The following is a 12,848-nucleotide window of genomic DNA, read 5'->3' on the forward strand; positions in this document are numbered from 1 at the left end:
CTTAATTAACAATTTAAACTCAAAATGGCAAACGGTCGCGACTCAAAGAGGTCAATCGAGACAAAGTCATAACAAGTTTAAAATTATAATGATTCGACATCTCGAACAACATTTACACCGAACAAGCAGAGTCACTTCAAATCTTGAGAAGTCACGATTTTGATAGACAAATCTAAAGTAAATCAGTCCAAATCACCAAAAGAGTTCGAGATAGCGAGAAAACAGCAAAACAAAAGCCTCGAGGGCAAAGGTTCAAAAAAAAAACTACAACAATGAGTCATATAAGACTCAAAAGAAAACAACATACAAGAGACGCTAATCCTCTCGGTCGCTCTCACGATCGTTGAGGGCAGAAAGCTCCGAAGCCCTGACACTCGACTCGCGAGCAACCTCCTCATTACCTCGACGAGACCCTTCAGCCGAAGTATCCGAGAGCACGAGGACAGGACCACCGTCTTCAGCAGCATTGGTCCCCCGATTAGGCGTCTCCCCCTCAAACGCAGCCGAAGAACCCTCTACAAAAGGCGTCGGCTCGTCGCGGCGCCCGTCGATTGGATCAGAGGGCGGAGTAACAAGATTTGCTGCGGTCTCTGGGTCGATCAGACCGGCATTGGACCCGTAGGGATCAAGACTCGCCAAAATACGAGCATCCACAAACTGGGAATCCAATATAAGAGGAGAAAGCGTGAGATCCACCTCGGGTATCTCACCAACCTTGAGCTCCTCGGCCTCCTGCTCGTATTTTTTCTCTTGCTCCGCGAAAAGATCGATCGTGGCTTGCAGGATGTCGCTCCCAGCCCTCTTCAAGGCTTCGAGGCATTTTCTGGTCCCAAAAGCTTGGCTATGAAGCAACCGAGCCTTGTCGTAAAGGCTTCGACGTTCCTCTCGGGAGCGAATCCTGGCGAAGCGACGGTTAGCCTTTGCAGACATCTCGGCCTCAACCCTTCCTCGTTCCTTTGTCACTTCCAAGATCCTGGAATCTCTAAGGCGCTTCATCTCTCTTTCATGAGATGCAGCGAGCGAAGCTTTCTCGCCCTCGAGCTCAGCGTTCTTCTGCTCGAGTTCATGGATAATCCCGCGAGATGCCACCAAGTCGGCCTTGAGTTCGTCCCTTCGAGCCATCGCACGAGTGACCATCCCGTTGAGCCTCTCGACGTTAGCCTTTGATGTACTCAGCTGACGAGCAGAAGCTTCCTCCTTCTCCGCGTGTTCCTTCTTGGCCAGCTCAAGTTCAGTCGAGACTCCTTTCAGGGCAGTGTCGTACTTATCAATCACGACGTTCATCGCGCCGTCTCCCTAGACGAACAAGAAGATGAAAATCATAAGAGAAAGAGAAAGAGACAACAAGTAATGCAACAAGAAGGGGAAGAGGTCGAAGTGTTTACCAGCAGCTTTGCCCTCGCAGCCTCCTCGTATTCATCCCCGAAGATGAGGTCCCTCACGGCAGGAAGGGATTTTGCCCTCCCTCTAAGCTGACGAAGAAGCTCCCCGCACTTCTCGGGAACGTACGCCAGAGGGGCCGGCCCTTCGTAGTGGAAAGAGACCTTATCCGGAAAGTTAATCCCGGGAGCCCTCCTTAAGATAGCAGAGCCGCGAGGAGACGTGCCGGTCTGAACGGCCCCCGCCCCAGTGATAGCCGGAGTCTCCTCGCTAGGAAGCGTCAGAACAGGAGATCGCACGTCATCGTCGATCTCGTCGTTGTGCCTTCTCACCAAAAGCGGCGACTCACCACTATCTTCGTCGGAACCATCCGGGATGGCGGCGTTAAGGGAAGCCTCAGATCCATCTGCTTCCCTCGCATCATCTCGCTCTCTCGAGACTTCGGCCTCAGAAACCTCCTCTTCAGGCCGAGTTTCTTCGTCTTCCTCCTCAGTACCAGTCGGCTCCTCGGGGCCCTCCGATTGAGCCTCAACAGACCTCTTGGTCTTCTTCCTCTTCTTCTTCTTCTTCTGAAGATCACCGGAAGGGGGGACGCCGCTCGCCTCCTCGGCGTTCTCCTCGGCTCCCGAGACACCCCTCTTCCTCTTCCTACTTTTCTTCGCACTCGCAGCACCGGAAGGAGGAACCTCGCTAGCGCGAGGGACAGCCGTCGAGGGCCCGCCCCCGCTAGTCAGTCCTAGTTGAACGGCAAGCATCGCGCTCAAGTCTGGAAGAGTTCCCATTCTCTTTGCCTCGTTGACTTGTTTCTGGATATCTCTCGGAAAAATTTCCAGCCTCTTCGCGCGAATAGGAAGAACTGTTGGAAGATCTGACCTCCACCCTCCTGAAAACACAAGGCAGAGAGGTTAGCACGCGACAAGCAAGCCATACGGCCAAAAAAAAATATATACAAGAAACGGCGAGAGAACGCACTTCGAGCAATCCGATCTTTAAGCTCGTAGGTCTTCTCGACGGTGATCTCAGACCAACGGTAGATTCTAAGCAAAGCGACGGCTTGAACGCTCTTCAAGAAATCTTCGGGATAGACGGGAGACGTAGGATGGCCAACTGCGAACAAAAGAAAAGGAGAATCTCATTAGGAACAACAAAGTCAGACGTAGTTCGCGACAAGGTACTCTACCACAGGATCGATTCCAAAGAACCCGATAGTCCTCCTGAGGAGGCTCCTCGAAAGCCGAGACGTCGGATTTAAGAAAGAAGTAAGAGCGCTGCCAATTCTGCGTCTTGTTCGGATGACCGGCGCATACATTACAGTTTGGTCGCATTTTCACCGAGTAGGTTCCGTCCTTCATATCGGTTATCGAGGTCATCTCCTCGAAAGATCTGACGCTCATCGGCATATCGATCTGCTCCGCTAAAATCGATAAGGTGACGGCCAGTCGCAACGAGCCGTTCAACAGTTGGCTAATCGCGATGTCTCGCCGCCTAGCGTACGCAGTGATCAGTCGCGGGATCGGGAACCAACAGCGAGTGTCCTCCTGGAAGTAAGACTCGTATACCGTCTGATATCCGATCGGAGGAGACCAAGGTCTCTGCTCTTTCGTGGGGATAAGGAAAGTTACGCCCGTAGCGCCCTTGGATCGAAGAACCTTCTTCACGCTCCTCGGGGTAGATTTAGTCTCTTCTACACCCTCCCAGTCTTGACCAGCCACGAAGGCAGGGCGAAGCAAGTTGGGTAGAAGCCTCGGAAGCTCCTCGAAAATCCCGTCAGGATAGAAGGTCGTTGGGACTAACTCAGCTTCGGGATCGTCATTCTCAGGAGGATCGCCCTCCATAGGGCGAGCTCTCAAAGTAACCGAGTCGACAGGCGTCGCCCCGCTCTGCCCGTCTCTCGCGCAATCCGTCGCGTCGCTAACAGCGACGTTCTCATTCCCTTCCCTCGCAAGCCTCGTAGCATCTGCGACCAGAAGCCTTTGGGAACGAGATAAATTGGCGGTGTCCATCATCGCCGCATGGTGGGCAGATTCCAGATCCCCGAGACGACCTCCGTCGGGATTCCTTGCCGGCGTCGATGTCGCCGCGACCGATTTCCCTTTTTGTCGCCTCGATAATCTCGGAACCGATGACATAGTGGAGATCGCGTCGAATGAAGGTTACAACACTTAGAGAGATAAAGGAAGGAGAGAGAAAGTACCTTTGATCGCGGAGGAAACTTGAAGAAATGAAAGGGGATCCACGTATTTATAAGGAGAAGAGAGGGAGGAGTTCGAGGCATCATCATTAGGTCTATTCGGGCCTAAATGGGCCTCGAAATTCCCCCTAAATACCCAGCGGACCCTCGCGGCGTTTCAACTCCCCGAGACACTCGTGAAGGGAAAAAGAGGAAAGGTTCGAGGTGTCATTATTAAACCTAAATGGGCCTAAACGGGCCTCGAATTTCCCCCAAAAAACCCCATCGACTCCCGCGACTTTCCGGCTTCTTATCTTAATTAACCAAACGGTTATCCTAAGATCGATTAAACCGGTGAATTAGCCGGGATTTGCCGATCAAAATCTGGGAGCCTGAGACTCAACGACCCCGAGAGAAGGCACTACCGCAGCCTTCCCGCGACTCGTCAACCCATCGTTTCAAACTCCCGACAGGACTACTATTCTTTCGAACCTTCGAGTTCCAGAATCCATCATGAGCTTGTCGACTCTCCGCTCACCGATGGACTGGGGGGACTTACTGTAGAGGATGGATTTAATCATCCCGCAAGGCCCAAAGAATAGAAGGCCTGGCCCAGACCAAGGAAAGCGATGGCTCGAATAATCGGCTTAATTCGGTTGGTTACTCGGCTTGTCTCTACAGTATCTCGAGTCGAGCGACGCCGACCAAGAGGCATCCGGCTCAGCGACCGCTCGGATGGATGCGGGCCTCTCGGCCCAATAAGGAAGGCCCACGAAGACGACTTAAGCTAGGTCAAGAACGACACATCAGAGGACTATATAAGGGGAAGGAAGAGAAACGAGAAGGGGATCCGAAATCATCTGACTAACACTTGGCGGCTAGATTAGGGTTTTCACCTTTGCTTCATCTTGCCGTTATTTGTACTTTTCCGGTAGCTCTTCGAGTTGCCGGCTTCTCTTCTGTCGCATTCTCTTTACTTCTCTTGTAACCGATTGAACGTCTCCTCCGACCATAATAAAACGTCTTCGTTAAACCCACATCCTTTTATTACCGTTTTCCGATCAAACATTACCTCTGTTTCTAGTTCTGGTTTAAGTAAAAATGCATTGTGGCATGCTAGATTAGGACACCCTCATAATAAGGCTTTAAAACTGATGTTGCCAGGTGTTTCCTTTGAGAATAATGATTGTGAAGCTTGCATTTTAGGCAAGCATTGTAGAACTGTCTTTACCAAGTCTACTACTGTTTATGAAAAGTGTTTTGATCTTATTCATTCTGATGTTTGGACTGCACCTTGCCTATCTAGAGAAAACCATAAGTATTATGTAACTTTCATTGATGAAAAATCCAAATACACCTGGTTAACCTTAATTCCAACCAAAGATAGGGTACTTGATGCATTTAAAAATTTTCAATCCTATGTGACTAACCATTACAATGCCAAGATAAAGATTTTCAGGTCAGATAATGGAGGAGAGTACACGGGACAAGCATTCAAGCTACACCTAGCTCAGCATGGAATTCTTCATCAGACAAGCTGTCCCTATACACCACAACAGAATGGTGTGGCTGAGAGGAAGAACAGGCATTTGATGGAAGTAGCCAGGTCCATGATGTTTCAATCCAATGTGCCTAAGAAGTTTTGGAGTGATGCTGTTGCTACGGCGTGTTATCTCATCAACAGGACACCAACTCTGATTCTTCAAGGACAATCACCATTTGAGGTACTGAATCAGTACAAGCCTTCTCTCGAGCATATGAAGGTCTTTGGGTGTTGTGTTTTGTGATGGTGCCTGGAGAGATAAGAAACAAGCTAGAAGCTAAGAGTTCAAAGGCAATGTTCATTGGATACTCATCAAGTCAGAAAGGATACAAGTGCTATGATCCTAACACAAGGAGAGTGTTAGTATCTAGAGAAGTGAAGTTTGTTGAAGAGAAAGGATATTATGAGGAACAGATTCAAGAAGACTTGAAGGATCTTACCTCTGATAGAGCTGAAACCTTGAGGATTATCCTAGAAGGCCTTGGAATCAACATGAATCAAGGACATCAAGGGGGGAGAAGCACTACCCCAGTCCCGGATCATCAGACTTCCAACCTTGAGCATGAGGGGGGGAATGAAACAAGAACTCCAAACCGTGAAGAAACAAGTAGAGAAGAGAGTTCTGGCTCTCATGATCAAGCTGTGGAATCAGATGATCAAGAAGAAGGAGCTGAAGAGAGTCAGCTAAGGGAAGAAGGAGCTGAAGCAAGTCAGCTAGGAGAAGAAAGATCTGAAACAAGTGTGCTGCCACAAGAAGAACAAGAGATGGCGCAAGAAGGGCCAGTATTGAGAAGAAGTACAAGGCTGAGAAAGGATCCTTCCAGTTGGGTAAACACAAGAGTGTACTACAATGCCCAAGCTGTGAAGCATCCTACTCAGGCCGTGTGTTCTTTTGCTCAATATCCAGAAGCACATTGCGCATTCATGGTAAACTTGGATGAGAATCACATTCCAAGAAGCTATGAAGAGGCAATGGAGGATAAGGAATGGAAGGAATCAGTAGGAGCTGAGGCAGGAGCTATGATAAAGAATGATACATGGTATGAGAGTGAACTACCAAAAGGGAAGAAAGCTGTGTCTAGTAGATGGATCTTTACAATCAAGTACAAGGCTGATGGGTCGATTGAGAGGAAGAAGACTAGACTAGTAGCAAGAGGGTTCACTCAGACATATGGAGAGGATTACATTGAAACATTTGCACCAGTGGCCAAGCTACACACCATTAGGATTATTTTAAGCCTGGCTGTGAACCTTGGATGGGGATTGTGGCAAATGGATGTAAAGAATGCATTTCTACAAGGAGAACTTGAGGATGAAGTCTATATGTATCCTCCATCAGGTCTGGAACATTAGTGAAGAGAGGGAATGTACTGAGGCTGAAGAAAGCTATTTATGGGTTGAAGCAATCACCAAGAGCTTGGTATAACAAGTTGAGCACAACCTTAAACGGCCGAGGCTTCAAGAAGTCAGAGTTGGATCACACTCTGTTTACACTCACGACACCCTCAGGTATGGTTGCTCTCCTTGTGTATGTGGATGATATCATTATCACAGGAAGTGATAAGGAAGGTATCAAAGCAACCAAGGAGTTTCTAAAGACTATGTTTGAAATCAAAGACTTGGGAGAAATGAAATACTTCCTTGGAATTGAGATTTGTAGATCCAAGGAAGGTTTGTTCATGTCCCAAAGAAAGTATACACTTGATCTTTTGAAAGGTGCAGGTGCTTATGGAGGCAAGACAGCAAGGATGCCAATGGAGGATGGCTACAAAGTACCAAGAGAGGGGGAGATTGAAGACAGCAAGCCATTTCATGATCCTAAACTCTATAGAAAACTTGTTGGCAAATTGATTTATCTTACCATCACAAGACCTGATATATGCTTTGCTGTGAATCAGGTGAGTCAACACATGCAGCTTCCCAAGGAACATCATTGGCGTATGGTGGAGAGGCTGCTGATGTATCTAAATGGCTCGCCGGATCAAGGGGTTTGGATGGGATGCAATGGAAGCACAGAAGTGGTGGGCTATTGTGATGCTGATTGGGCAGGAGATAGAGCTGACAGGAGATCAACTACCGGCTATTGCACATTCATTGGAGGCAACTTGGTGACTTGGAAAAGCAAGAAGCAGAAGGTGGTGTCATGTTCAAGTGCTGAAGCTGAGTATAGAGCCATGCTGAAGCTGACAAACGAGTTGGTGTGGATCAAAGGCATCTTGAAGCACTTGGAGATTGATCAAGCCACTCCAATGACAATGCATTGTGACAACCAAGCTGCCATTCACATTGCATCCAACTCGGTGTTCCATGAGAGAACCAAGCACATTGAGGTTGATTGCCACAAGGTGAGACAGATGATTGTGCTTGGAGTGATCTTACCTTGCTATACGAGAAGTGAAGATCAGTTGGCTGATGTGTTCACCAAGGCGGCAAGACAAAAGACTATGGAGTCCATTCACATTAGATTGGGACTCATAGATCTTGGGAAGAGAAGGAGCTGATCCCCTTAGCTGTGAGATCTTTACTCTTTTTCCCTCATTAAGGTTTTATCCCAATGGGTTTTCCTTAGTGAGGTTTTTAATGAGGAAGATCTCATGGCTGTCCAAGCTTAGGCTTTCACAAAGCTAAGCTTGAGGGGGAGTGTTGAGAAGAGTGCACTATAATATGAAGAAGAAGTCCAAGAGGGTGTAGAAGTGTTGAGGAGTTAATAAGCAAGTAAGAGAAGGAGCATGTACGGACAGACAGTACGGATAGGGAGAGCAGTACGGACGCAGGCCGTACCAACGACCATCCGCAAGAAGTAACTCGGCCAAGGTGAAATGTAAACAGGCTGGAGTTACTTTACCTTACTTACCGTGAACCTGAAGTTGAGCTGAACATTAGAAGGATAAGGGAGGCGCGTCTGACAGCCTGTCATAGGCTGGAAAGGTAAAGGCATATTCAAAGATGCCTTACACATGTTGAGACTCTCATTGGAAGGATTCAAATGAACTCTTAGCTGGTTATTGACCTCACATGCTTTCTACTTTATGTAATCGAAACCCTAGTGTCTTAAGCTTCCTATATAAGTGTAAACTCTCTCATTATTAATGTTAAGCAAGTTATGAGTCTCTCTTAGTCTCTCTCTAGTTCGTTCTTAGACTCTTAATCTCATTTTATACTTTAATCTTCTCTAAATCTCTTCTAATCTTTCCTAAATACTCAGATCACTCTAAACATCACTAAAAGTGATAAAGAAGCTGTCCCACTTTCAAATCATGTGATCCCAATTTTCCTGTTTGGGAATATGACAGCTTCTTTGTCATTCTAATCAAACCAGGATGAATCGCGATGTAAGAAGTTTGATTTTGATATATAAAGTAATGGAGAATCACTAGGAAGTTGAATAAATCTCATAGTAGTTAGGATGAAGAAGCTATCCCACTTTCAAATCAGGTGATCCCAGTTTTTCTGTTAGGGAATATGACAGCTTCCTTGTCATTATAATCAAACCAGGATGAATCGCGATCGAAGAAGCTTGATTTTGATAGATAAAGTAATGGAGAATCACAAGGAAGTTGAATAAATCTCATAGGAGTTAGGATGAAGAAGCTATCCCACTTTCAAATCAGGTGATCCCAGTTTTCCTGTTTGGGAATATGCCAGCTTCCTTGTCATTCTAATCAAACCAGGATGAATCGCGATCTAAGAAGCTTGATTTTGATGCATAAAGTAATGGAGAATCACTAGGAAGTTGAATAAATCGCATAGGAGTTAGGATGAAGAAGCTGTCCCACTTTCAAATCAGGTGATCCCAATTTTCCTGTTTGGGAATATGACAGCTTCTTTGTCATTCTAATCAAACCAGGATGAATCGTGATGTAAGAAGCTTGATTTTGATATATAAAGTAATGGAGAATCACTAGGAAGTTGAATAAATTTCATAGGAGTTAGGATGAAGAAGCTATCCCACTTTCAAATCAGGTGATCCCACTTTTCCTGTTTGGGAATATGACAGTTTCTTTGTCATTCTAATCAAACCACGATGAATCGCGATGGAAGAAGCTTGATTTTGATATATAAAGTAATGGAGAATCACTAGGAAGTTGAATAAATCTCATAGGAGTTAGGATGAATAAGCTATCCCACTTTCAAATTAGGTGATCCCAGATTTCCTGTTTGGGAATATAACAGCTTCCTTGTCATTCTAATCGAACCAGGATGAATCGCGATGTAAGAAGCTTGATTTTGATACATAAAGTAATGGAGAATCACTAGGAAGTTGAATAAATTTCATAGGAGTTAGGATGAAGAAGCTATCCCACTTTCAAATCAGGTGATCCCAGTTTTCCTGTTTGGGAATATGACAGCTTCCTGTCATTCTAATCAAACCAGGATGAATCGCGATCTAAGAAGCTTGATTTTGATACATAAAGTAATGGAGAATCACTAGGAAGTTGAATAAATCGCATAGGAGTTAGGATGAAGAAGCTGTCCCACTTTCAAATCAGGTGATCCCAATTTCCTGTTTGGGAATATGACAGCTTCTTTGTCATTCTAATCACACCAGGATGAATCGCGATGTAAGAAGCTTGATTTTGATACATAAAGTAATGGAGAATCACTAGGAAGTTGAATAAATCTCATAGGAGTTAGGATGAAGAAGCTGTCCCACTTTCAAATCAGGTGATCCCAGTTTTCCTGTTTGGGAATATGACAGCTTCCTTGTCATTCTAATCAAACCAGGATGAATCGCGATCTAAGAAGCTTGATTTTGATACATAAAGTAATAGAGAATCACTAGGAAGTTGAATAAATCGCATAGGAGTTAGGATGAAGAAGCTGTCCCACTTTCAAATCAGGTGATCCCAGTTTTCCTGTTTGGGAATATGACAGCTTCCTCGTCATTCTAATCAAACCAGGATGAATCGCGATATAAGAAGCTTGATTTTGATACATAAAGTAATGGAGAATCACTAGGAAGTTGAATAAATCTCATAGGAGTTAGGATGAAGAAGCTGTCCCACTTTCAAATCAGGTGATCCCAGTTTTCCTGTTTGGGAATATGACAGCTTCTTTGTCATTCTAATCAAACCAGGATGAATCGTGATGTAAGACGCTTGAATTGGATACCTAAAGTAGTGGAGAACCATTAGAGAGTTGAATAAATCTCATAGGAGTTAGGATGAAGAAGCTATCCCACTTTCAAATCAGGTGATCCCAGTTTTCCTGTTTGGGAATATGGTAGCTTCCTTGTCATTCTAATCAAACCAGGATGAATCTTGATGTAAGAAGCTTGATTTTGATATATAAAGTAATGGAGAATCACTAGGAAGTTGAATAAATCTCATTGGAGTTAGGATGAAGAAGCTATCCCACTTTCAAATCAGGTGATCCCAGTTTTCCTGTTTGGGAATATGACAAGCTTCTTGTCATTCTAATCAACCAGGATGAATCGCGATGTAAGAAGCTTGATTTTGATACATAAAGTAGTGGAGAACCATTAGGAAGTTAAATAAATCTCATAAGAGTTAGGATGAAGAAGCTATCCCACTTTCAAATCAGGTGATCCCAGTTTTCATGTTTGGGAATATGATAGCTTCTTGTCATTTCTAATAAAACAAGGATGAATCTTGATGTAAGAAGCTTGATTTGATACATAAAAAGTAGTGGAGAACCATTAGGAAGTTGAATAAATCTATAGGAGTTAGGATGAAGAAGACTATCCCACTTTCAAATCAGGTGATCCCAGTTTCCTGTTTGGGAATATGACAGCTTCTTGTCATTCTAATCAAACCATGATGAATCGCGATGTAAGAAGCTTGATTGGATACATAAAGTAATGGAGAATACTAGGAAGTTGAATAAATCTCATAGGAGTTAGGATGAAGAAGCTGTCCCACTTTCAAATCAGGTGATCCCAATTTTCCTTTGGAATATGACAGCTTCTTTGTCATTCTAATCAAACCAGGATGAATCGCGATGTAAGAAGTTGATTTTGATACATAAAGTAATGGAGAATCACTAGGAAGTTGAATAATCTCATAGAGTTAGGATGAAGAAGCTATCCCACTTTCAAATCAGGTGATCCCACTCTTCCTGTTTGGGAATAAGACAGCTTCCTTAACATTCTAATCAAACCAGGATGAACCTTGATGTAAGAAACTTGATTTTGATACATAAAGTAATGGAGAATCATTAGGAAGTTAAATAATCTTCATAGGAGTTAGGATGAAGAAGCTATCCCACTTTTCAAAATCAGGTGAACTCCCATTTTCCTGTTTGGGAATATGACAGCTTCTTTGTCATTCTAATCAAAACCAGGATGAATCGCGATGTAAGAAGTTGATTTGATTCATAAGTATGGAGCATCCTAGGAAGTTGAATAAATCTCATAGGAGTTAGGATGAAGAGCTATCCCACTTTAAATCAGGTGAATCCACGTTTTCCTGTTGGGAATATGACACTTCTTTGTCATTCTCTCTCAAACCAGGATGAATCGCGTGTAAGAAGCTTGATTTTGATACATAAATTAATGGAGAATCACTAGGAAGTTGAATAAATCTCATAGGAGTTAGATGAAGAAGCTATCCACTTTCAAATCAGGTGATCCCAGTTTTCCTGTTTGGGAATATGAGCTTCCTTGTCATTCTAATCAAACCAGGATGAATCGCGATGTAAGAAGCTTGATGTTTTACTATATAAAGTAGTGGAGAATCCCAGGAAGTTGAATAAATCTCATAGGAGTTAGGATGAAGAAGCTATCCCACTTCAAATCAGGTGATCCCAGTTTTCCTGTTTGGGAATATGACAATCTGTCTCTGTCATCTAACAACCAGGATGAATCGCGATGTAAGAAGCTTGATTTGATACATAAAGTAGTGGAGAATCACAGGAAGTTGAATAAATCTCATAGGAGTTAGGATGAAGAGCTACCCACTTTCAAATCAGTGAACCCAGTTTTCCTGTTGGGAATATGACAGCTTCTTTGTCATTCTAATCAAACCAGGATTGAATCGCGATGTAAGAAGCTTGATTTGGATACATAAAGAGTGGAGAATCACCAGGAAGTTGAATAAATCTCATAGGAGTTAGGATGAAGAAAGCTATCCCACTTTCAAATCAGGTGATCCCAGTTTTCCTGTTTGGGAATATGACAGCTTCCTTGTCATTCTAATCAAACAGGATGAATCGCGATGTAAGAAGCTTGCTTTTTGATCATAAGTAATGGAGAATCACTAGGAAGTTGAATAAATCTCATAGGAGTTAGGATGAAGAAGCTATCCCACTTTTCAAATCAGTGATCCCAGTTTTCATGTTTGGGAATATGAACAACTTCTTTGTATTCTAATCAAACCAGGATGATCGCGATGTAAGAAGCTTGATTTTGATATACATAAAGTAATGGAGAATCACAGGAAGTTGATAAATCTCATAGGAGTTAGGATGAGAAGCTTATCCCACTTTCAAATCAGGTGATCCCAGTTTTTTTGTTTGGGCATATGACAGCTTCCTTGTCATTATAATCAAACCTGATGAATGGATTGTAAGAAGCTGATTTTTGATACATAAAGTAATGGAGAATCACCAGGAAGTTGAATAAATCTCATAGGAGTTAGGATGAAGAAGCTATCCCACTTTCAATCAGGTGATCCCGTTTTCCTGTTGGGAATTTGACAGCTTCCTTGTCATTCTAATCAACCCGGATTGAATCGCGATGTAAGAAGCTTGATTTTGATACATCAAGTAATGAGAATCACTAGGAAGTTGAATAAA

General features: G+C 44.0%; 1 protein-coding gene across 1 annotated transcript; it reads right to left on the reverse strand.

Annotated features, from left to right (window-relative positions):
• Positions 1-315: 315 nt before the first annotated feature.
• On the reverse strand, positions 316-3,509 carry LOC125597841 (meiosis-specific protein ASY2-like). The gene is made up of 4 exons (XM_048772365.1): positions 2,561-3,509; positions 2,353-2,487; positions 1,386-2,263; positions 316-1,296 (listed from the first exon to the last, which is right to left on the reverse strand). Exons 1-4 carry the CDS (start codon positions 3,507-3,509, stop codon positions 316-318), a joined length of 2,943 nt encoding a protein of 980 aa, XP_048628322.1.
• Positions 3,510-12,848: the final 9,339 nt, after the last annotated feature.

The sequence above is a fragment of the Brassica napus genome, unplaced genomic scaffold (genome assembly GCF_020379485.1).
Source record: "Brassica napus cultivar Da-Ae unplaced genomic scaffold, Da-Ae ScsIHWf_1555;HRSCAF=2158, whole genome shotgun sequence".
Taxonomy (NCBI): domain Eukaryota; kingdom Viridiplantae; phylum Streptophyta; class Magnoliopsida; order Brassicales; family Brassicaceae; genus Brassica; species Brassica napus.